We start from the raw sequence: 25,795 nt of genomic DNA, 5'->3' as shown, positions 1-25,795 counted from the left end.
TTGTGAGGTTGTGACGAAACATCAAATGAATGCATGTGAATTTGGTTGGATGGTGTGGCTTACATATATATATTAGGGATGCACCGAAAGGGAAATTCTTGGCCGAAACCGAATACCGAATATAGGAAACAGTTGGCCGAAAACCGAATACCGAATAGCCGAATACAGCTTTGTTGTAAAGCTACCTGATTATGGCAAAAGACATGATTATGGATTTTCATAATCGATTCATCGGGCGATTATTTAAACGATTAATCGGATTATGGCACCTTTTTTGCAATTACCTTTAAAAAAAATGCTTCAAGTTATTGTAGGCATGTTGTAACTAACAATAAAGACAATAAAAATGAATACTCCTTCAAAATTAATATTTACCCCCTTTTTAATACAATTTGATTTCATTGCCATTCCTTGTACTTGTAATGATACTGTAATCTGTAATGTTGACTGTGTATAGCTGACTGTCTTTCTTCCCATTTCTATCTCTGGGACCCCAATTTATTTTTATTTCTATTGTAAAAATCAATGTAAATTTTGAGAGTGTATTTGGTTCCATTTTTGCACTCTGTTACAGACCGGCCCCACTTGGTTTACTTCCTAACTATCTATAATTTAGCTGGAACTCCCACTATGAGAACCACTGTCCTACACAGTGTGTGGGCACGCCAGGGGGGCAGTCAGCCAGATATTTCGTGAAGCCTCATTTGAAATCGGTAGTTCATATAATGGCCTGTTGTGGCGCTGGACTGGACCCAAAAAGCCCCATAGCTCCATAGAGGCCCATGTATTTTGGCCCAACTTCACCTAGACTGTATTACCTTAATAAACATGGTCATGAATACTTTCTTCTTCCAGTCACTAGTTTAAAGTCTCATTTCTAATGTCATAATATTCCTTTTGGAAAATTATGGTCCCATTAATTAAAAAAATGACCATAAAGAAAAAAAAACATCGCGTATGTTCTGAGGGGCGTGGCTACCGTTACAGTCTATGATCGGGATTCCCCTCCCACTCGAGTCAAAATAAAAACCAACGGAGAAGAAGGGGGGAAGTCCCGCCTCGTTGTCTGGGCAGCCAATGGCCAGCTGGTCCAAAACGGAGCCAGCCAATGGCCAGCTGGTACCAAACGGATCTAGAAAGATGGCGACTTACAGTGCAGGAATAACAGGCTTCATTTTACGTCCATGTTAGACCCGGCGAACGCTTTGTCCATATTTTTTACAGTCTATGGGGCACGCACACGCACGCGCACACACACACACACACACACACACACACACACACACACACACACACACACACACACACACACACACACACACACACACACACACACACACACACACACACACACACACACACACACACACACACACACACACACACACACACACACACACACACACACACACAATAGCATGCTAGCTCATAGGGGAAAACGTTCTTATTTAGCAGCCATATTAGCATGTTCTCTAGTATCACATATTGCCAAAGTTAAACAGCACTGAACAACTGATCATTGTTAAGCAAAACGTTCACGGACGTTCTGCTTCTGCTTTTGCCCTGCCTGTGCCCACTTCAATGCGCTGCTGAGATTACACAGGTGGAAAAAATTTGAGGAGCTAACGAGCAAGCTACTGCTAGTGTTCGTCATAGCCTGCCTGCAAGCTCACAGATTCAGACATTGGGGAGCATTTTTTGTCATACGACAAAAGAATAGACAGTGGCGGTGCTCACAAATACCATGTTTTGGGACCTGTTGATGAGCTCGCAGATTTCGCGGAGCGCATCGCAGCCACAGCACAGAGCAACTTGACGCTGTGTGTGTGTGTGTGTGTGGGGGGAGACTGAAGTTGGGAGAGAGGTAGATGCGGAGCGCTCTGGTTACGTTCAAGACAATCGCGTGTTGTGTTTATACCGACCCGGTGTTTTGACTATTCGGTGATATATTTTCGGCCTATTTGAGCCGAAACCGAATAGGCCGAAAATACATTTTTAGCCATTTTCGGCCGAATATTTTCGGTGGCCGAATTTTCGGTGCATCCCTAATATATATATATATATATATATATATATATATATATATATATATATATATATATATATACACACACACACACACACTGTAGTACTTCTTGTGTAGTAATACTAATGTACTACTACTGGAGTCTCCCTTTGTGTTTTCTCACCTTGAAAATTTGCTAGGTCCTTCTCCGTCTTCATCGTCAAAGTCCATCCTGAGGAGAGCAAGGCAGAGTGTTATGACCTTATATGGAGTCTAGAGGCACACAGAGAGTTATGACCTTATATAATAATAATAATAATAATAATAATAATAATAATAATAATAATAATAATAATAATAATAGATTTTATTTATAACGCACTTTACATTCGTTGGAATCTCAAAGTGCTACAGCAAAATAAAAGCAGAGAAACAACACACCATAGCAAGGCTATAAAAATACTTTAGTAAAAAGGAAAGTTTTTAGTCTCTCAGGTGGGCGGGGACAGCGTTCCACAGTTCGGGGGCGACCGAACAGAAGGCCCGGGCACCCATGGTGCGTAGGTTAGTCTTTATGGGTTTCAGGAGGTTGGTGTTTGAGGAGCGGAGGGAGAGGGTTGAGGATTGAACTGTGACAAGTTCCTTGAGGTAGGGGGGGAGTGGGGGCGTTGCCGTGGACGCACTGGTGGGTTAGCAGGGAAATCTTGTATTCAGTCCGGAATGAGATGGGGAGCCAGTGGAGTGAGCGGAGGATGGGTGTGATGTGCTCGTATTGCAGATGTGGTGCTCCCTGCTTTTAAAAGTAAAGTGGGCAAAGGCTCATTCATTTATATAGGAGCCACACAGTGGAATAGCCTGGAATCCAGTGTTAAACTGACCTCCAATTTGAGGACATTTAAACAGAAGACTAAAAAAGGGCTACTACCCCTATAAAGGGTCATCTTAGAGGGATGGATAGGGACGTATGTGTTGTGTTGTGTATGTAATGTATATGTACTGTTATGTATTTGTGATGTATTTTAAAGTATTGTTCCGTTCAGTGTGAGAGTACCTCAGTGGAAATAAGTCTTTGGACTTTACTGTGTAATCCTTGAATCACTGATTATAATGTTGTATTATGATTGCTTTTCTAAATACCGGTAAATCAAATCAAATCAAATCAAAGTCTAGTAACACACAGACAGTGTTAGACCTTATATGGAGTCTAGTAACACACAGACAGTGTTAGACATTATATGGAGTCTAGTAACACAGACAGTGTTACCACCTTATATGGAGTCTAGTAACACACAGACAGTGTTACCACCTAATATAGAGTCTAGAGGCTAAGGAGTAACAGACAGGTAACCAAAACAAGGCTAAGGAGTAACACAGACAGGTAACCAAAACACTGTGTAGGCCTACATTCATTACGAGGGAAAGCCGATAACTTCAGGGATGCCAACAAGGCCAAAACAACAAACAAAACTCCACCCTACCTGAAAAGCAAAAGAGTTAAGCTAAGAATGTGTGTGTGAATGTACTGTGAATGCGTGTGTGAATGGGTGAATGTAATGCACCTTCGTATGTCATGGCATAAGAAGGTAATAGTGTTCTTATGCCATAGCATAAGAACATCTTACTCATAAGAACACCTTACTCCAACTAGCTTCACTGAACTGGCGTTGATGTCTGGAGTCATACAGTACCTTCACTGAACTGTGAACAAACCCATTCTCTGGTCAAATGGACACACTAAATCCAACTGAATGTAGTCGTTGACAGAGAATTATAGAGAATTATATTCAACTATTTAGAGCAGTGGTATTCAACCATTTTCATATCAAGTCCCATTATTTATTGGGCATTCTGTGTTGATCTAAACCTTGACTCTGTTATCCACCCATATGCTGGCAGTAGCATACAGTGTAGTCTGTTATCCACCCATATGCTAGCAGTACGTAGCATACATACAGTGGCAATTACTATGATGTTAATGCAGTGAAGCACATAATCATTGGGGGGAGGGTGGCTGAGTCACTCGGAAACATGCTGTGTTTAGTGGTAAAATAATATAATCATAGATAAATAGCACAGTGACATGCTGTTCATTTATTAATGAACAAAATGGTCCCCCTCCCCCTTCCCTTCCTACATTAGTAACACTGCTAAAAGAACACCACCACCACCCCCACCCAACCCCACCCTCAGCTTGTCAGAATCCTGTATGTATGCATGGTTCGCCTGATGGTTTAACACACAATGGGAGTTAGATGGTTTGACACAACCTGTGTGTGTGTGTGTGTGTGTGTGTGTGTGTGTGTGTGTGTGTGTGTGTGTGTGTGTGTGTGTGTGTGTTTGTGTGCGTGTGAGAGAGACATTGTTGTAGATTGGCTATTGTGTAAAATCAGCCATTACGACGGCATCAAGACCTGCCAAAATAGATTTTAGTCGACTAAATCAACAGTAGAGTTAGTCGACTAAAATCTTATGATATGAAACCCTTATGATATTTAGTCGACTAAAACTAGACTAAAACAAGACATTCCAGGTGACTAAAACTACCGGTAAGTGAAAACTATTCAAGAGACTATGACTAAAACTAAAATCAAAATGTGCTGCCAAAACACTGATATGCTAGATATAATGTTCTCCTTTTCTAAGCAACAACACGTTGTAGTCGGGTCATGGTTAGTGAGTTATAGTTATTTATTTCGGTCATTTTTAATCATGTTGTACAGAAGCCACAAAAGATTGGAGAATCACTGGCATAGGCTCTGGAAGTCAACTATAAGGTTTCCTGGATGTCTAAACATATGAATACTCACCCTCCTGCCCTCCTCTTGCCCCCTCGGCCTGCCATGGCCGGTCCCATCCTCACCTGGCCCGCACCGACCACTCCAGGCATAGCAACGGCCCCCGGCAACTCGCTGCCCATCTCTGTAAAACAACAGCAGTGGGTTACTATAGCAACCGCACCCGGAAACTCGCTGCCCATCTCTGTAAAACAACAGCAGTGGGTTACTATAGCAACCGCACCCTGAAACTCGCTGCCCATCTCTGTAAAACAACAGCAGTGGGTTACTATAGCAACCGCCCCCGGCAACTCGCTGCCCATCTCTGAAAAACAACAGCAGTGGGTTACTATAGCAACCGCACCCGGCAACTCGCTGCCCATCTCTGGAAGATCAAGTTAAAACAACACTACTGGGTTACTTAGGGTCAGTGCAGAGTCCAATTGGCCCAGTATATCAGAGACCTCTGGAACAGAACAGAACAGGCCTACAAACTGTAGCCTGAGGCTGGAACAAACTCGTCCTCTTAAAGTGGACGCAGATAGCGGCACAGCTTACCTTCATAAATGCTAATGCTAGCTTGGCATACAAAGTATTAATGGGCTCAAGTTGCATCAGAGGGTTGTATCGCCGACGGAAAAATTGTTTTGGGCCAATAATGTTTAGTGGCAGCTAGCTGCCTCCAGGTGTAATGTTTACACCCAGGTGGCAGCTACAGTATAGCCTCCACCTCTCCCCTGCCTCCACCTCTCTGCTGCCTCCACCTCTCTCCTGCCTCCACCTCTCCCCTGCCTCCACCTCTCCGCTGCCTCCACCTCTCCCCTGCCTCCACCTCTCCGCTGCCTCCACCTCTCCGCTGCCTCCACCTCTCCCCTGCCTCCACCTCTCCGCTGTCTCCACCTCTCCCCTGCCTCCACCTCTCCGCTGCCTCCACCTCTCCGCTGCCTCCACCTCTCCGCAGCCTCCACCTCTCCCCTGCCTCCACCTCTCCCCTGCCTCCACCTCTCCGCTGCCTCCACCTCTCCGCTGCCTCCACCTCTCCGCTGCCTCCACCTCTCCGCTGCCTCCACCTCTCCCCTGCCTCCACCTCTCCCCTGCCTCCACCTCTCCGCTGCCTCCACCTCTCCGCTGCCTCCACCTCTCCCCTGCCTCCACCTCTCCCCTGTCTCCACCTCTCCCCTGCCTCCACCTCTCTGCAGCCTCCACCTCTCTCCTGCCTCCACCTCTCTGCAGCCTCCACCTCTCTGCAGCCTCCACCTCTCCCCTGCCTCCACCTCTCCGCTGCCTCCACCTCTCCGCTGCCTCCACCTCTCTGCAGCCTCCACCTCTCCCCTGCCTCCACCTCTCCCCTGCCTCCACCTCTCCCCTGTCTCCACCTCTCCCCTGCCTCCACCTCTCTGCAGCCTCCACCTCTCTCCTGCCTCCACCTCTCTGCAGCCTCCACCTCTCTGCAGCCTCCACCTCTCCCCTGCCTCCACCTCTCCCCTGCCTCCACCTCTCCCCTGCCTCCACCTCTCCCCTGCCTCCACCTCTCTGCTGCCTCCACCTCTCTGCAGCCTCCACCTCTCCCCTGCCTCCACCTCTCTGCTGCCTCCACCTCTCTGCAGCCTCCACCTCTCCCCTGCATCCACCTCTCCGCTGCCTCCACCTCTCCCCTGCCTCCACCTCTCTGCTGCCTCCACCTCTCTGCAGCCTCCACCTCTCCCCTGCATCCACCTCTCCGCTGCCTCCACCTCTCCGCTGCCTCCACCTCTCCCCTGCCTCCACCTCTCTGCTGCCTCCACCTCTCTGCAGCCTCCACCTCTCCCCTGCCTCCACCTCTCCCCTGCATCCACCTCTCTGCAGCCTCCACCTCTCCCCTGCATCCACCTCTCCGCTGCCTCCACCTCTCCGCTGCCTCCACCTCTCCCCTGCCTCCACCTCTCTGCTGCCTCCACCTCTCTGCAGCCTCCACCTCTCCCCTGCCTCCACCTCTCTCCTGCCTCCACCTCTCCCCTGCATCCACCTCTCTGCAGCCTCCACCTCTCTGCAGCCTCCACCTCTCCCCTGCCTCCACCTCTCCCCTGCCTCCACCTCTCCCCTGCCTCCACCTCTCCCCTGCCTCCACCTCTCCCCTGCCTCCACCTCTCTGCAGCCTCCACCTCTCTGCAGCCTCCACCTCTCCGCTGCATCCACCTCTCCGCTGCATCCACCTCTCCGCTGCATCCACCTCTCCCCTGTCTCCACCTCTCTCCTGCCTCCACCTCTCAGCTGCATCCACCTCTCCGCTGCCTCCACCTCTCCCCTGCATCCACCTCTCCACTGCCTCCACCTCTCCGCTGCCTCCACCTCTCCCCTGCATCCACCTCTCCGCTGCCTCCACCTCTCCCCTGCATCCACCTCTCTGCTGCCTCCACCAAATCCTTTCTATTTACCTTGCCTCCACTCACTCACTCAGTAATTCGGGCCAAGATGCAATGGATAGGCCAGACCAACACTCCGCTATGCCCCAGTGCACCCATGCAGTACTAGCACAGTTAATATTTGATACAGTGAGCATTCTTTCTCACTCCGCCCCAGGATACCCCACACACACACACACACACACACACACACACACAGAGCGAGCGCTGCTGCCATCACTCATTCATGAGGTGGGTATAAGTAAGCAAACTCTAAAACTAATCTGATGGAGATAGGGCTTTGCTTCCACTGTTGTTTTTGATAGCAAATTCAGATTTTAGTTTTAGTCATAGTCTCTTGAATAGTTTTCATATAGTTTTAGTCACATGGAATGTTTTAGAGTTAGGTCTAGTTTTAGTCGACTAAACGTCATAAGATTTTAGTCGACTAAATCTACAGTTGATTTAGTCGGGCCTTGATGCCGTCATACACTTGAAAATAGCCGATCAACAAGCTCACAACGCGTAGTGACGTCATGATCTCGGGTCGCTTCTCGCCCTCAGGGCGTCTTGCTCGTACTATATATATTATGTTTTTACACAAATACCATATACTATATAGACCAGTCAAATAGGAAGGTACGAAGAAATCGATACTGACAAACCCTACTTGATGCATGCAACAGAGCTACAGTAGTTTGCTTACACAGAAACAGTACTGAATGATAGTTTAAATCAGAGAGTGTAAAAATGGATGTGTAATTTATCTCTGTAGAAGTGCTGCTAGCTGCCTCCTGTGTCAGTGCCACGGCAGCTAGACCGCCTGGCTGGAACAGTAACCTGTGTCAGTGTCATATAGACCGTCTGGCTGGAACAGTAACCTGTGTCAGTGTCATGGGCAGCTATAGACCGCCTGGCTGAACAGTAACCTGTGTCAGTGGCAGCTATAGACCGCCTGCTGGAACAGTAACCTGTGTCAGTGGCAGCTATAGACCGCCTGGCTGGAACAGTAACCTGTGTCAGTGGCAGCTATAGACCGTCTGGCTGGAACAGTAACCTGTGTCAGTGTCATGGCAGCTATAGACCGCCTGGCTGGAACAGTAACCTGTGTCAGTGTCATATAGACCGCCTGGCTGGAACAGTAACCTGTGTCAGTGGCAGCTATAGACCGTCTGGCTGGAACAGTACCTGTGTCAGTGTCATATAGACCGTCTGGCTGGAACAGTAACCTGTGTCAGTGTCATATAGACCGCCTGGCTGGAACAGTAACCTGTGTCAGTGGCAGCTATAGGACCGTCTGCTGGAACAGTAACCTGTGTCAGTGTCATATAGACCGTCTGGCTGGAACAGTAACCTGTGTCAGTGTCATATAGACCGCCTGGCTGGAACAGTAACCTGTGTCAGTGGCAGCTATAGACCGTCTGGCTGGAACAGTAACCTGTGTCAGTGTCATATAGACCGTCTGGCTGGAACAGTAACCTGTGTCAGTGGCAGCTATAGACCGTCTGGCTGGAACAGTAACCTGTGTCAGTGTCATATAGACCGTCTGGCTGGAACAGTACCTGTGTCAGTGGCAGCTATAGACCGCCTGGCTGGAACAGTAACCTGTGTCAGTGTCATATAGACCGCCTGGCTGGAACAGTAACCTGTGTCAGTGGCAGCTATAGACCGCCTGGCTGGAACAGTAACCTGTGTCAGTGTCATATAGACCGTCTGGCTGGAACAGTAACCTGTGTCAGTGTCATGGCAGCTATAGACCGCCTGGCTGGAACAGTAACCTGTGTCAGTGGCAGCTATAGACCGCCTGGCTGGAACAGTAACCTGTGTCAGTGTCAGGGCAGCTAGACCGCCTGGCTGGAACAGTAATCGCATGTGTTGTTTTATTCCCCACATCTCAGGACCTTCCACATCCAGTCTAAAAGCCCCTATAGGTGAAATTAAAATGCATTAAATCAGAGAGGGCTCTCAGACCTGAGACCAGGGAAGGCGTTCAGAGCTTAGGGCCGATTCATACTCCTATTTTACCGCTGTTTCGGCGCTGTAGTGCTGAATGATTTCGGCTCGTCAGAAATTTTCAGTAGCACCGAAAAGACCACTTTAGGACGGTACCCCCCCCCCCCCCCCCCCCCCCCCCCGAACCTCAAATGACGTCACATTATAGGCTCTACAGAGCCGAACCGACTTTTATTCGGCTCTAAAATAGGAGTATGAATCGGCCCTTAGTTTTTCTTAACTCCTGTCCTGTCACATGCATACAGCTTGTTTACACCCCGACACACTTTAAATGCCCTAAAGCGAAGCATGTCGTTAAATTGCCACTTCACAACTAAACAATCAATCAATGTGATTTGTAAGAGGAGCATTATTGAAAATCCTGCGGCCCGTGCACGGTTGCAAACATACAGTAGAAAGGACACGCACGCACACACGCACGCACGCACGCACACGCACACACACTTTAACAAATCAAACCAATCCCAAAGATTAAGTGTGGAAGCCAGAGAGAATAACGTTGCCTTCAGCGCACACGACGTAAGACACACACAAAGGTGGAGTGTTTGCAGACAAAACCTCCTTCACTATACCCTAAACTGAACAAACACAATGAGGGTTTTTTTTTTGTATCAGACAGATTGCAGCAATCATGTTATTTCACCAGCAGACAATGTTTAAAAAATCAACACGACCATTCACACCATTGCATCACATCCTAGTCTTATACTTGCGCAAGCAGAGCGTGCAAGTACTGTGGTCGGCTGCGTATGCATGGTATGTATGTATGCATGTATTTGGTTAAAATGGGTAGGGTTTAAAAAAAAGGCAAAAGCATGCTCTGTTGCACTGGCCTAAAAGTGGGTCCTTAAAAACTGCTTCAACTTCTGAGATGTATGTATGTATGTATGTATGTATGTATTTAAAAGGGGGGCTTTTTTGTAAAATCCAAGCCCACAATACCTTCATATATTTAAAAATAATTCCAAAATAGGGTTACCAGTGAAGGGCAACCTGCCTATTCACTGGGGACTATGCAAGGCCAAGTTAGACTAGAATGTATGTATGTATGTATGTATGTATGTATGTATGTATGTATGTGGTATGTAGGCCCGTCCTCAGTGGTCCCTAATTGGCTGTTGATGGTGACGTAATTAAAGATGTACTGCCAGGATTTATTTCCACCCTAAAACATGATCATTAGGTCTTATTGTTATATAAGGAGGAATATTTTTTTTACAAATGTTAAAATGTCGTTTTTTTTATGTGGGCACCCCCACCAGTTCATTAAGTATGCCTGGTTTGCCTGGTGGGTGGTGATCCACCTGAACTGAACCCTGAACCCATAGCTGTAGTTGTATGATAAAGGGGGAGGGGTTAGGGGAGGGGACTAGTGTGATGTCACTATATTACTGTTTTTTTTATTGGCACGTTTGACTGTCAAGGTTTCAGCCTACAGGAAGAAACCATAAATACAAAGAGAAGACATCATTGCACATAAGAACCACACCATGGGGTCTAATGAAGTACTGTCACCTCATAAACACATGAAAAATTGGATAAAGTACAAAAATCACAGCACTCCATCTTTAAGATATGTTTCAATGTTGGGTGGGTAAAAGGTAGAGCTGTCAGAACGAATTTCATAATATGAATGAAATTCGAATGAAAATTCATTAATAATAATAATTAATAATATTCTAAAGCTAAAATTGCCATTCGAATGTAGCTTTTATTTATTTATTCCATTTTCTTTTTTTATTTTCTTTTATATTTTACCCACTCACTAAATGTATTGAGTAATGAATCTCTGTGAAATGGCTCCGGTCGCTTCTTGACACATGAACCTATGTGTGAAAAGGTCGGGTCACTATACTACTGACTGAATGAGAGCATGGGTCAGAGAAGCAGAAACATGGCAGAGAAAGGGAACAGGCTGCACGAGAAAATAAAGATCACCACTCGTCCACTCCTGAACATTTTAGGAGTAACGGCACGTTCGGAAATACCAAGTAGGCCATTCGTGGCCTATTTGTGTGCATGGCGCAAGTTGGCACCTGTCCTCGACAGAGTGCATTTCTGGTTAACACTATTGTCACATAGTCTTATCAGATTACCATATAGATTACCACAGCCAGTGTTATTGTAAAGGCTCATTCATAGTCTGGATTTTTAGGTAGCGAGGTGACCACCAAACTACAACATGACATCACGAGCCGCGGTGAAGAGCAAACCACCGCTAACGCCCTAGCCCTTATCTCTGTTTTTACTCACCACCGCTCAACATTATTTCAGCTCCGGTGGTCAGCTCACCACCGGAGCGGTGGTCACCTCACCACCGAAAATCCAGACTATGAATGAGCCTTAACACAGCTGGAAAAAGTACTCAAATATTTTACGTAAGTAAAAGCATCAACACTGCAATATTGAAATATGCCGTTACAAGTAAGACTCCGGAATTCTAAATGTACTTGAGTAAAAGTACAAAAATATTGGCACCAAAATGGACTTAAAGTAGAAAAAGTAAAAGTACTCCTATAGCCTAGAAGCTATTTCTCACTATCTAAGTAGTAAGTACACGCCCGGCACACACATTGCCCCCTTCAGCCTTTTTGACTGATCTAGCTGAGATCATTCTTTTCTTTCTAACAATTTTTTCAAATACTCTGGCAACTTCTACCTACAATGTCAAGGGACTGCCATGGGCAGTGCATTTGCCCTTTCATATGCCCGTCTAGTCATGGGTTTTTGGGAAGAACGGTTTATCTATAACCCTGTTAACAACATTTTCCTTCCTAAAATCACACTGTGGCGTAGATACATTGATGATGTTGCTTTAATGTGAAAAGGTACCACCGATGAGCTGCATTTGTTCCTTCAATATGTTAACTCCAGTACTAAGTACTTAGCTTTCACGACAGAATTAACTTTTTAGACTTGACAATATTCAAGAGCGCAGATGGCTTATTTAACACCAGCATCTACCGCAAACCGCTCAGCAGGAACACCCTACTCAGAGCAGATAGCAACCACTCAAAACAGCTCATCCGTAACATCCCTAAAGGCCAATACTTACGCCTCAGACGTAACTGTAGCTCCACTACGGACTTTATATCAAAAGCCACTGACCTCACTAATCGCTTTAGAGAAAGAGGCTATAACCAAGAAAACTTGGATACAGCCTATAACAGTGCGCTTCACACTGACAGAACATCCCTCCTTACAAAAAATAAAAAGCAGACACCGTCACACCAACACGACTCTGTTTCTCCACACCTTTCACACCAGCGGCAGAGGTAATTAAAAATGCATTCCTTAAACACTGGCACATCCTGAAAAGTGATCCCAAACTTGCAAGCATATGTACTGACCCACCTTTCTTTTCTTTCAGACGCTCCAGAAGCCTCAGAGACAGGGCTGGACTGGCCACCGGGCATACCGGGCATTTTCCTAGTGGGCCGCAACCGTAGGGGGCCGCCATGATAATAAAAAAAAAAGGCAGGCAGGCCAATAGGCGGCAGGCCACCAGGAAAGGTCCGGGCGTGCTGCCATTCTGCCAGTGCCATCATGATAATTTCACTGTACCTGTATCAGTGTGTGACAAATAAACCCTCTAAAGGGATGTGTAGTTGTCTGTTGGTTTGTATCATTTAGGCCTATGTTGTTCTGTAAAAGTGGTGGTATCAGGGCTTGTTTGTTTGTGTGTGCCGTGACGGAGTGGGCGGTAGAGTTTCTGCTATCTGTGCGCTGGTTGTGGTGGGCCGGTCTGGGCCAAATTCACGCGAAAATGCCCGGGCCGAATTTTTGTCCCAATCCAGCCCTGCTCAGAGACCGTCTAGTCCACTCGGACATGAATGCCCCCCCCCCTCCCTCGACATGGCTCTCAAACCCCCCCAAGGCTTTTATAAATGCGGTAACTGCGCACAATGCTCCAATTCCTTTCATTCTAAATGTTTTACCCATCCACGCACAGGTAAAAAACACAAAATATCATCCTTTATTAACTACAACTCAACACATGTAATATATAGTTAAACATGCATGTTGTTTACATGCATACTCTACTTGTCCAAGAAGTGGATCGCCAACATGCAGCGTCAGATAATCCTCCAATTAATGACACGGCAGCATTCTCCCCATCATGTGATCTGACCTCCTCCAATGACACGGCAGCATTCTCCCCATCATGTGTTCTGACCTCCATCAACCCCACATGGTCTGGAGTCAGTGCACCTGACCTCATTAGCATGGAAGGGGCTACAGGGCAGGTGTATATCTAGTTTGCGTCCGAGCATAGACATGGTAACGCCCGCCTGCCTCTGATTGGCCTACCGACACTGCCGCTCTTGACTGTCCTCCGAGATGCGAGGTTTAGTTACTCCATGGTGGGAAATAATACAGAGAATGACAGCTTGGCACGCGCGACAGAATGCAGCCTTGTAACTAACTTGTAAGCAAACTAGATATACGCACAGGGGCGATCACATGGAAGGATCTACAGGGCAGAGGGGCGATCACAGATCACACATGGAAGGATCTACAGGGCAGAGGGGCGATCACAGATCACACATGGAAGGATCTAGGGCAGAGAGGCGATCACAGATCACACAGCAACCTGGGAGCAACAGTGGCTTTGGTGGTTCACAGCATGTCATGGCGGAACTTCAACCTGCTTTCTGCACTTGCTCCCATTTGCACATCTAAATATCTAAATAAACGTTCAGATTCCAAATATAAAACAGACAGACAGACAGACAGACAGATACACAAAGCTACATGATGGAGACGGTGTGCCCACCGCTCAAAAAGTCAGTGGTGCTCAACCGTTTTTCATGTCAATGTACCCCCAGAATTATATGCATTTGGCCATCTGAAAATATGTTGTTCCATCCAGGCCCCCCCCCCCCCCCCCAGAAGCAGGAGTTAAAAACGTTTGCCGTGAAAGGATATTCAGAGATTTGTGCCACATTTCCACGATTTTTCAAAAATAGCAGATCTACAAGCCCGCTATGAGCTTGTAGATCTGCCATTTTTCAACAGCTAAAGTTTAGAATAATGAATTGAAGTGATTAAAAGCTATGAGGCCACAGATGTGTTCCCGTCCTGAATGGGTTAATAACCTGGCGGTTATTTATTCATTTATTTTCTCTACATTTCCATTTCCATGAGGTCACACAGAGAGGTTATTCCCTGGTGGAAAGTTACTAAGTACATGTACTTAAGTAAAATAGCTGATCTACAAGCTTGTTTTTTCAAAAGATTTGCATACATTTGAAAACATGAAATGGGACATTCTGAATAATGAGTAGTTTTGTACATTTTGATGACAATACTTTCACTCTTTTACTCTAGTACATTTTGAATTCCGGACTTTTACTAAACTATTTTTATACTGCAGTATTGATACTTTTACGGAAGTAAAACATCCTACTTGTGGATGTTCTTTAAAGTCAAAAGTCGTAGAATAATTTATTTAATCCAGATACCAGTGACATCATTCCTTTAATCCAGATACCAGTGACATCATCCCTTTAATCCAGATACCAGAATCATTTATTTAATCCAGATACCAGTGACATCATTGCTTTAATCCAGATACCAGAATCATTTATTTAATCCAGAATGATACCAGTGACATAATTTAACCAGTGGTTCTCAACCAATGGTCCCTGAGGGGGTTCCAGGAGGTCCTCAGCTAGATGGAGAGTTGGTAACCAACTGGACCTTATTTAACTAAATTGAGACTGAGAGTGTAAAATGAAACCAAACAGACCTTTTGGTTTCATTGATTTGACACTCTCAAGAGTTAAATTATTGTTACATCTGCATTACTTAAAGGACAACTTGAGTTGTTTTTTTTTCAACCAAGGTTCATGTTTTAGGTTGTTATTAGAGAAAGTAAAAGATGAGTCTTCATTTGTTTTCATTTGCGGCTTGATTTCATTTTAGGGATTGTAGCTGTTTTTCACAGGGGGGGTAGGGCATTCGAGTATGAGGATTTTTTTAATTTACTATAGTCCTACTAAACCCCAGGAAATTTCATCTGGCCACGAAAGATCACAGGATCTACTGAATGTGTCAAACTGTCATATTGAGCCTACAACACACAGTATGGCATCCCTCCTAGTACAATTACCTTCACATTCAGTAGATCCTGTGATATTTTCACACAGATGTGATTTCTTCTATAGTAAATAATACAAAAAGAGGCTAGAGGCTAAACGTTAACGTCAATACAACATGTTATCTCTCCTAATGGTACCAACAACATGTTATCTCTCCTAATGGTACCAATACAACATGTTATCTCTCCAGGGAAGATTGTTATATGGCGTGCAACCATTAGATGACACCCAACTAGTGTCTGACTGTGACACCCAATACGTCAACTGTTACAATCAATATTAACAAACATGTTACTCTCCAGTCGAGCGACAGACAGACAGACAGACAGACAGACAGACCTGACACATAGCAATTTGCAAAGTTTTTTTTAAATAATGGGATGAATCTAGAGTTGCAATACCCTCCACTCCCCATTCATCCAATTTGCTTTTGCGATCTGCTTGTATTAAACGACATTAAACTCACCAACATTGCAGCTGTAGTAGGGCAAGCTTGAATGTTCCTCTTTCAATCTGCCATGCTTTTGTTTCATAAAATCACACCTGTGTGAAGTGAGTGGTGCAACTCCGTATGAGGGTCCCCGGTGGGGGGGGCGAATTTGCACATACTGCAGGAGGCAGGTCGCGCTGACCGTTAGTAAAAACGAGTGCTTCCAAAATCCAACACTTAGAAAATCACACACGTGTGAAGTGAGTGGTGCAACTCTGTGTGGGGGACGATTCCGGCGAGCCACCCAGCGTCCGAAACGGTTGAGAAATGACAGTTACCGTGTGGGGGTCCCTCTACTGTACCCTCTACTGTACTGTACTGTCACTGTACTGTACTGGCACACCCGAAATCACCATATATACAGTTAATGTGTGTGTGTGTGTGTGTGTGTGTGTGTGTGTGTGTGTGCGTGCGTGTTAGGTTGTGCACGTGGTGAAAAACAACCATGCTGTTTTCGTGCTCAGACGCACCCACCCAGCCAGCCAACCAGCCAGCCACCCACCCACACACATAGCTCCGTAAGGGAGTGGTTGTACCACTCAAAAAGAATCACCTGCAGAGAATTTCTTGTCAGAAAGTCGCTCATAACATGTCTACGGTGGATTTTTATGAAACAAACACTTTGCATATTGAAAGAGGATAATCTTGGCCTATAGAGCTGCAATGTTGGTGAGTTTAACGTTGTTTAATACAAGCAGATCACAATTTTGGATGAATGGGCTGTCAATGGATGGTATTGAGAATCTAGATTCACCCCATTATAAAAAGATCTAGAAATGCAAATTGCGGCTACCTGACTTATAGACAGACAGCTGGCCAATTAACAACAGAGCAAAACCTTTTGGCCATAATAATTACTCTGTATCCACTGAAGTATTGTGGCTGACACACACACACACCATCTGTCCTTTTCCTTTAAAGATGTCCCAAAATCATTCAGAAGTCAGAACATGTTGGACGAGAAAGAGCTCAGCTCTCTCTCTCTCTGAGCTCTCAAGAGCTGCATATGATAAATATGCAAAACAAGCTTTGTATCACCACCAGAGCCCTGCTCTCTGCTGTGTGTGTGTGTGTGTGTGTGTGTGTGTGTGTGTGTGTGTGTGTGTGTGCGTGCGCGTGAATGTGTTGGGACTAGAAATCAAAGCACGTACTGTAGCTTTGCACGGAAACCCAAAGCAGATTAAAAATAAAACGTCAACGAGAAGCTAAAATAGACACAGCTCTGAAAACGTCGCCATTAGCCTACATTAGCAACAACAACAACAACAACCCTAGACGTCTATGTTTCAATACAAAGACATCATAATGTCGTTGTTAAAGAACAGAACAGAGCTGGTAGTCAGTGGGGGAAGGGAAGGATGCTGCTAGCTCTGCTCCCAGGCTTCGCTCGGCGGCCTAACGGCTGTTCAAACAGTCGGGTTACAGCTAAACAGCGGATTAAAACGGTAACATTCAAAAAAGCAAACGTTACATGGTCATAAAGTCAAAGCGTTCTTAGTTCTTTCTTTCTTACCCGATGGGTTGACCGCGGCGGGAGTTGCCATGTTGGATGGTGTGAGAGGAAAACAAAACGGAACGCAGCGGCGATGAGAATGACGCACAACAACAGAACAGACGGAGGGTTGAGAGAGAGAGAGAGAGAAACCCCACGGGAGACACTGGAGGGGGGGGGGGGGGTGGCACGGAACGCAACGCACGGCTCTCTCTCTCTGTCTGTCTCCCACTCCACTCACACACTCAGTAGAGATAATCCACAGCAGAAAGAAACAAAACCTCTTTTTCTGTCTCTCTTTCTATAATAAATCCCTCCAAAAGATGCAAGATGTCTGAATGGTGGTAGCACCGCGAGACTTTAGGGCTCTGCTCTAGGCTACTTGAATTAATGAATAATAATGATATAATTAAACTTTATTTATGTAGAACCTTTCAAAAGCAAGTTTACAAAGTGCTTCACAACAACTCAATACAAAGACTGTTAACTGTGAGTGGACGACCCAATTAAGCATTACACTTGTTTACAAGAGGGTCCACCATGTTCAATTCATCAAAACATTTAGAGACATACAAATAGACACTTCTATATAGTCAAAGAACAGAACAGGATTTCATCATAAAGGAGGTAAAAAGGGAAAAGCACAAGCATTAGGAAAGGCTCTAACAAAAAGCCATCCTATAAAAATGAGTCTTTAAGAGTTGTAAAAGTGCCCAGTGAGGTAGCCTGTCTAACTTCCAATGGAAGTTGATTCCACAGGTGAGGGGCCCTTATAACAAAAGCTATATAAAATAATTATATTAACTGAGTGGTAGACACCCTCTGTACCCAGTTTCATTAAATGGCTCAATTAATTTGTTTCACTGATACATTTTGAGAGGTTGCGTTGCAACGACCAGGACAGTCTAACTTTTGAATATGGAGCCCTATTTCAACTCACCTTGATTGAGTCTACTGTGTAACCGCTGGCCTGTTTGCCCTGCTGCAGTGCTCTTGTTGATGTTTCAAGATTGTTGTGCTCATAGGCCTATGCTATATCTCATCGTTTTATATACATTGCCTACTCTGGTGTATGTGTCATTGTTATGTAGGCCTATGTCTTGTTTGTCATGTCTATAAAAAACCTAATAAAAACGAATATAAAAAAAAATAAAAGCTCTATCATCTGTTCTGAGTCTAGCCGTGGTGGTCACCTTGAGGGGCAGCTGATCTGCCGATCTGTAGGCTCATAGGGGGCCACGAGGTCAGAAATATAAGCAGGTGCAACTGCAAGACCATTCCAAGAGCATGTTTATTTTGGACTGAACAATGACTACTGTTGCAGCATTATGGAAGAAACAAAACTTTTTTTTTAGATTTTACTGTAACCCTACTGTAATCTATAATTACAGTATATTGTATTCTGAATGAAGGTTATATATGCCAAAGTTTAGGGGACAAATTACACTTCTAAATACTGTGCTCTTGACTTCTGCAAAGCCTGGATAAAATTAGAAGTTAATATTTTGGCAGCCATTTGTCAGATCTCTGGTACCAGCTGCAACCCTGAAAAGCAACAAGCACATCATGGACTAACCAGTGACCAATGTTAAGGTCTGTTGGGGTTCAAAGTGCATTGCTATTGAACTGCTGCAATGCTATAAATACCGTAGCTTCTATCCTACCGATAATGCCATAAGACGAGCTTGAGTGGAACACACTTGGGGCCCTATTTTGATGGCGCTAAATTAATGCCAGGATTGATTGATTGAAATATTTATTAACAGTTTGCAGAATTACAGTACATTTCAAGCACAAACTCAATACAAAGACTGTTAACTGTGAGTGGATGACCCAATTAAGCATTACACTTGTTTACAACAGGGTCCACATTGTTCAATTCATCAAAACATTTAGAGACATACAATTAGACATTTCTATGTAGCTAAAGAACAGAACAGGAATTCATCATATAGGAAGCAAAAAGGGAAAAGATACATATACAGTGAGGGGAAATGGGGGGGGGGGGGGGGTGGGGGGGATTCAGATTTTACAGAGGCCAGTAGCAATTAGGTCTGTGGTAATGTGTCTAGCCATTTACCACAGATGGGGCCCTTGGAGTTTAATTTGAAGATTTGTGAGGTGAAAAACTGTACTGAAGTTGTTGGTCATTGTTGTAATCTGATCGCCCTGTGTGGCTGTGTACTTGTACGTGAGAGCACAGTGTACTTGTTATGTATTGTGTACTGCCTGAACTGTAGCATACTTTATAGTTAGCTACTGGAGACATCCAGACAGCAAGGTCAGCTTGCTGCAGTTAGCGGTTGTTATGTCTCAAGTGTCTCACGTCAGTTGCGATTCAGCTCTATATATGTTCCTGTATGTGTAATAAACCTTGTGAACCTTTAGCGTGATACTGTCTCATGTCACGTTATTGTTCTCACGGGCCCGTCGCCGCTGCCGCCATACCAAGGTATACTTCAACCGGATTGTCACACACCACCCAGCCGGCACACACTACCTGTCTGTCAAACCAGACGAGGGTTCAGTACTTAGAGTTTACAACAGTCATAAATAATTTATTATCATGGAAATATGTCGCCACAACACACAAGGCCAACCTATTAACTTGTAAGTAGCTAATGAAGGAAATGAGGACAGGACACAGAAGACTGTCTGTTTAGAGCTGTGCATTTTTGGTATATTGTTTACATGGGAAGTTTGTGAATGGTGCATAAACACACATGCATGGTAATTAAATGGAGAACAATTTATTCTGTATTAAATTGATATATTTGAAGTTGATCCCCATATTTGCTTTATAGCTCTCAGCCTCTCACTCTCAATAACATTAATACTCCTAATGATATTGGAGACTCTAATCCTGCATGTGACTCACATAAGAATTTCCAACTAACCAACTGTCTTGCCCTTAAGGTCTCTGGCTCCGGCTTCAACCTTGAGAAACGGCAAGTGTTGCAAGAACATCATGGACTGACCAACATCATAAGGGTACGTTGGGCTTCTCGCTGCATTGCGATAAAACTTTTGCAGCAGCAGTGGAATACGAGAAGACTCGAAGAAGAAGCGTCGCCCCCGCGGCGACGCTTCTTCACATCTGGCGAGTTTGCTTCACGTTTCGGCGAGTTCTCAAGATAACTCGCCAAAAAGGGTAAATGTGGCGAGTCTTCTTGTTACCCAGCAGTGTGCTCTGTGCTGTAACATAACGTGTGTATATAGATCTTTTCGAAGTTGAAAGGGAAGAAAAAGTTGCACTGAATAAAACTATGAAGTGTCCTAAACAACTGCATTTACCACTAATAAAACGAATCAATCAATAAAGCACAGGAAGAATGTCCCCCTTAAGGCTGCAGTACTGTATATACTCAACAGAACAGAACTTTGTTCTGCCTCAGAAGAACAACTTGACCTAATAAGAACTTGGGAACTGAGTTACGGTGTTATACTGTTCTAAGTGGGTGCGGGGTCTAATGTCCACAACTGAGTTACGAAACCCTTCGGACCTCACCGAACCTTTTTTAAAGGCTGCAGCATACGCCAAACATGATACCAAGTGAAGCACTGCAAAATATTGTTTTCATCACAATATATTATAATTTTTATTTGTTTTGCCAATAGGTTGAAATTGTTGAGTCACATTTAATTAAGTACTATTGCGGATTGTAGTAGCCTATTTCCTGATTTTCCTCAGACTAATCTAATGTGAAATTGTAGAAAAGACATGTGAAATTGGTTTGTAATGTGAACTTGGTTTGAGATGTTGGCAATGATTTAATCCATCTCCTTCATGTTCTCTACTGAGGAGGCAGACAAACCTTCCTCGCACACCTCTGTAAATGTAGGTTCCAAAGCCCGTGAAGCAGTAAACTTGACTCCAAAAAATAATCCACGTCCACACGTCCATTGTAGTTTAACTTTTTAGTTTTTACTTGACAAAAAGGTGTACAGAACAACAAAACATGTGATACAAAAAAGTGTTCAAAAACGATTTCTGAAGTGTCTTAATATTTTTCAACGTGGTTTAGTATTTCCAAAGTGGGTCAAAAAACTGTAGCTGCTCTCAGGCTTCCAAAAACCTGCTGGACACCTGCTGCTGATAATGCACACTGAATTAACTGGCTTGCTGGCTTCTACTCCAATAGGCTGGATTCTTAATTGGCTCTATTAACTCGGTTAAGACTCAGGCTGCACAAAATGTGTAATCAAGAAATGTCCTTCAATATAGTACACACAATAAAATAACTTAAATGCACTCATAAACATTTTCTGTTCTAAATATGGCTCTCACAGTAAACATCGACAACAAGCTCCCCTTTCTCCTGCCCGCCCTACTACGTCTGTCTCTGCCACCTTGGATGACATCAAGAGGAGGCTCCATATTTTAAAGCAGGTGTGCTAAATAGGCCCACTTTGACCTGTTTTAATTTGTTGTCCAATGTGTAACGTTTTATATGTTTGTTCTTTTACTTTACTTTTGTAATAAAGATCCTTTTAACCCTTGTTGGATATCCAGTCCAATAAATCATTTTCCAGTCAACACAATGATGTAACTTTTACGTCTCCCAGACAGTTTAAGTTGTTTGATTCACTACTTTGATCAATGACTATAAAATATCTGACACACTCCTCCCCCTCCTTACAGTATAACGGCCGAGCTACACCGAGCGAGTGTGTGCGTAACATGCGCATGTACGCGAGCCCTGCATACGTGCATTTTAAAATGAGACTGGATCTATAAGTGCGTTTGTGCATATACATGTACGTGCAAACGCACACTGACAAACCTGGTGTAGCTCAGCTGTAAGCCCATTCAACTTCAAGAATCATTGAAAACATATGTACATATGTACAATATGTACAGCTCTGGTGACTAATACCGGTGTTTTCTATTGCATCCAATTCAAAAATGATGTTCTGCTCATGAATTGGCACAATATCAAAAAAAATTGACATTAAAGCTTGTCTGCTTGTCCGGGACAAGTATTAAATCTTCCCGGGCAAGTGCATTAAAATTACGTGACTCTTAAAGTTTCGCTTTTTCTGTGACGCTCATACCAGCCAACAATATTGTCTGGCATTATTGTCTGGCTTTCCTAATCATCACCTTCCCAATATTGTTAATATCCCTAGAATGTCATGTGGATGACCTGGTACTGATGGCTCACACCAGAGAAGACCTAGCTAGCCTGGAAGTGAAAGGGATGAAGGTGAATGTGGAGAAGTCAAAGGTCATGGTTGGTGGTGCTGGCCTGGGAGTGATACTGCAGTCAGGAGCTTGGCCATGTGGAGTCTGTGGGAAGGGAGTACAAGCTAACTCTCTCCAGTGCAGGGGCTGTAAGAAATGGGTCCATCGGAGATGCAGTGGAGTAAAAGGCAGCCTGCAAGCGGCAAGTGAGACATTCCAGTGCAAGCGGTGCAGGGGAGACATCCCACAAGCAGATGCAGCCGAGCAAGAGGGGCATATATGCTGTGGTGGACAGTTTCTGCTACCTAGGGGACATGCTGAAAGCTGATGGGGATGTGGACCTAGCAGTGACCACAAGGGTGCGAAGTGGCTGGAAGAAGTTCAGGGAACTCATGCCATTTTTAACATCCAAGGCCCCATCCCTGAAGATGAAAGGGCAAGTGTACTCTGCATGCATCAGAAGCTGCATGACATGTGGAAGTGAGACATGGTCCCTGAAGGTGGAGCATGAAGAAAAGCTTAACAGAGCAGAGATGAGGATGATCAGATGGATGTGTGGTGTGTCACTGAGGGACAGGGACAGGGATTATGGCGCACACAATTGACAGGTGTGTTGCGATTGGTGTTGGGTAATTGATCACACAACCTATTTTGTGTGCCCCATACATTTGTTTTGATATGTTCAGTCCTGCACTCATTCCGACTTCCGGGCCCCTCGCCGGAGAGAATGTCGTCCGTGTGCAGCTTGTGGAAAAGTGGAGAGATATTTGACTAAATAAACATTTTCTGCCAGAAATTTCAAATTAATATGACTCCAAGTCGTAGGAATTAATTATTGGGTGGGTACACAGGCAGTGCTACAAGTTTAAATGCCGAGGTCAGTCTGGTAATAACCGTGCGCGGATGGCTGTGTATTTGGAATACATGAAATATATGTAAAATCATCAGCCATTCTAAACTAGGGCTATTAACTTGCAAACTTAGAATATTCACCTAATATTCAAACATGTATTCACCAAGTAAAACAAACTTATATTACAGTTAGTTGAACCTATGTGTGTGCTTGTGCTCCGGACAAGTGACTTTTGTGCCCGGGCAAGTGAATGGGAAATGTACTAAGTGCCTCAAAAAGTTAATTTCAAGCCCTGTCAAATATTATGAAAAAGTTTTAGAAACTGAGCAACTTGGTCAGTGATAGGATATGCCTTGGGTTTTTGTTTGTTGACGGACTAATTGAGATGACTGTGGATTTTCAACTTGACTGAAATAAATCTAATCTTTGGCCCTCATTCACTACCCTAGCCTGGTAAAAGCACTCCCCCTGCTGGACAACATTTGCATGGGAACTTGTGAACTCAATACTGCCGCAATCTGGCAGTCAGGTTATCACTACCCAAGACTTGACTCAATATTGATGAGACGTGGGTGCTATTCGGTGTTGGGTGAAATCAGTCCATTATTCTCAACCCCACCCTTCCTTCACTGTCAAAAGAAACTTAAAGAAATAAAATAAATCATGGTATAACAAAGTTGAAGGAGTCACAAGATTCATTAAAATGCAAATGCAGTTTTATATTAAAAGATAGCAAAGGGATAAATTCACTATATCACAACACAGCTTGTTAGTACTGCAATGGAAATACATATACAGTCTTTTTCATATTTACACATTAAGTGACAACCAAACAGAAATCATAAATACATCTTTTTTTGTTAACTTTACAATAGTTATACGCGACCAAGAACTCATAACATAGAAGAACACTATTAAATAACTGCCGTCTTCCCTATCATTTACAAGACTCGGAAACACAGTGGTTAAAACCAACCAGCAAAAACAATAAAAAAAACATGTTCTTCTCCAGTGAGTAAAATTAATACAAGTCAAAACGGTCATGAAATCCCTTTGTACAAGACTCTATACAACAAAACACAATATCTTCAACACAAACGCCTTGCTTTTTACCTGCATGGTAAAAAAAAATCTGTACACTTTTAGTGAGTTTCTGAGCAGAGTGGGAGGGATTGTAAATTGGGATGATTAGGTCACTCTGACGCGCTGCAACAGACTATCAACCAATGATCAGAGACGAAGTTTACCGTAGCTGCCAAGGCCCTCTTTCATTAGCCTCAGTGCTTTGTCTAGCAGCAAATCAGCAAGTTGCTGAACTCATACAAGATACTTCAAAGTACATGGTTCTGAAAAGTTTAACTGATAACATCAATATAGTTATACATCTCCTTTGTACCATATTCTTGCAACAGACAACGGTACTCTCCAATGTTAAAGCAATGCATAATATATTTACTTGTATTAAATTAAGGTTCCATTAAGTTGTCAGTGATTATATTTCTAAACTCTAGGTCACTGTTTTAGTGGGTTCAGATATACACAGTATTCTTAAGTATATCTTACAGCACGCTCCATATTACAGAGGGAAATATAGTATAAACTGTGAGCTCACGTTGCATTACAGAGTTGACTACTTTAATGAGAACGTCTCAAAGAATGCCATGTACACTTAACAACCATCAAGAAATATAAATAAAACTGAATAACATAAACAAAGAAATGTTTGGCACTTAGGCTATACTTCATCACAGCTTCCTCTGCCAATACACCCCCCCCACCCTCCCCAAGGATCAGCAATGTTAAAAACAATAATCATGTTAACCTGTCTTGTATGAAAAACTCAATTGCACAATTGAGTGTATATCAGCGAAGGCCTGGCTGACATGTGTCACATCAACAGTTTTCCAAGACGATGGAGTGAGTTTTCAGTCAGTCAATCTGCTGTACCGTAGACCAATGGTTCTCAACCTTTTCAGGCCGTGACCCCCAAAATAACCATATTTGAACTGGAGACACCCCAATAATATTTTAACTGGGGACCCCCCACCCTGCCTGATGAGCACTTAGAGTTGAGGGGTAACATTTTGTTTGACTTTGTTCCACAGATAAATATTGTGAAAATAGCCTTCTTGTATTATTTGACAATTTGGCCAATGTTTGACCAGTATTTATATATTATATAGTAGGCCTTAAAAGTCCTTCAATTGTCCTCTGGGGAGGGGACCGTCTGGGGGTCCTGGTCCAAAGGTTGAGAACCACTGTTGTAGACAAAGGAAAAAGTGAGAAGATTTCTGTGAAGCCCCGCCCTTTGGCACTGTCATAAATATATTCTTTGCATCGCATACTGCAACAAAAAAAAAGGGAAAAAAAAGATTATCCTTTAAATCTCATGTATGTTGCAAAATGTATCAAATATTTAGCCAAAGAATGTATTTGAAAAACATATTTCAGACTCTGGAAATACATTTTCACAAATATATTTTGGTCACTCAATATAT

At 44.0% G+C, this 25,795-nt stretch overlaps 1 protein-coding gene across 3 annotated transcripts in view; it reads right to left on the bottom strand.

Annotated features, from left to right (window-relative positions):
• arnt2 (aryl-hydrocarbon receptor nuclear translocator 2) overlaps positions 1 to 17,573 on the bottom strand; it is a 103,643-nt gene extending 86,070 nt beyond the window's left edge. For all 3 annotated transcript variants that reach the window (XR_014568933.1, XM_083759563.1, XM_083759564.1), the window contains exons 1-3: positions 17,281 to 17,573; positions 4,813 to 4,924; positions 2,190 to 2,237 (exon numbers count right to left, since the gene is read on the bottom strand). Coding sequence is in view for 2 of the 3 variants with exons in the window: in XM_083759563.1 (XP_083615689.1) it covers positions 2,190 to 2,237; positions 4,813 to 4,924; positions 17,281 to 17,311 (191 nt within the window). In the remaining variant the exon portion in view is untranslated. The remainder of the gene's footprint in view (positions 1 to 2,189; positions 2,238 to 4,812; positions 4,925 to 17,280) is intronic.
• Between the last annotated feature and the right edge of the window lie 8,222 nt (positions 17,574 to 25,795).

The sequence above is a fragment of the Protomyctophum parallelum genome, assembly GCF_964188405.1.
Source record: "Protomyctophum parallelum genome assembly, chromosome: 2".
In the NCBI taxonomy this organism is placed as follows: Eukaryota; Metazoa; Chordata; class Actinopteri; order Myctophiformes; family Myctophidae; genus Protomyctophum; species Protomyctophum parallelum.
Note: the sequence above shows the minus strand (reverse complement) of the source record. Positions and strands in the feature narration are given on the sequence as shown.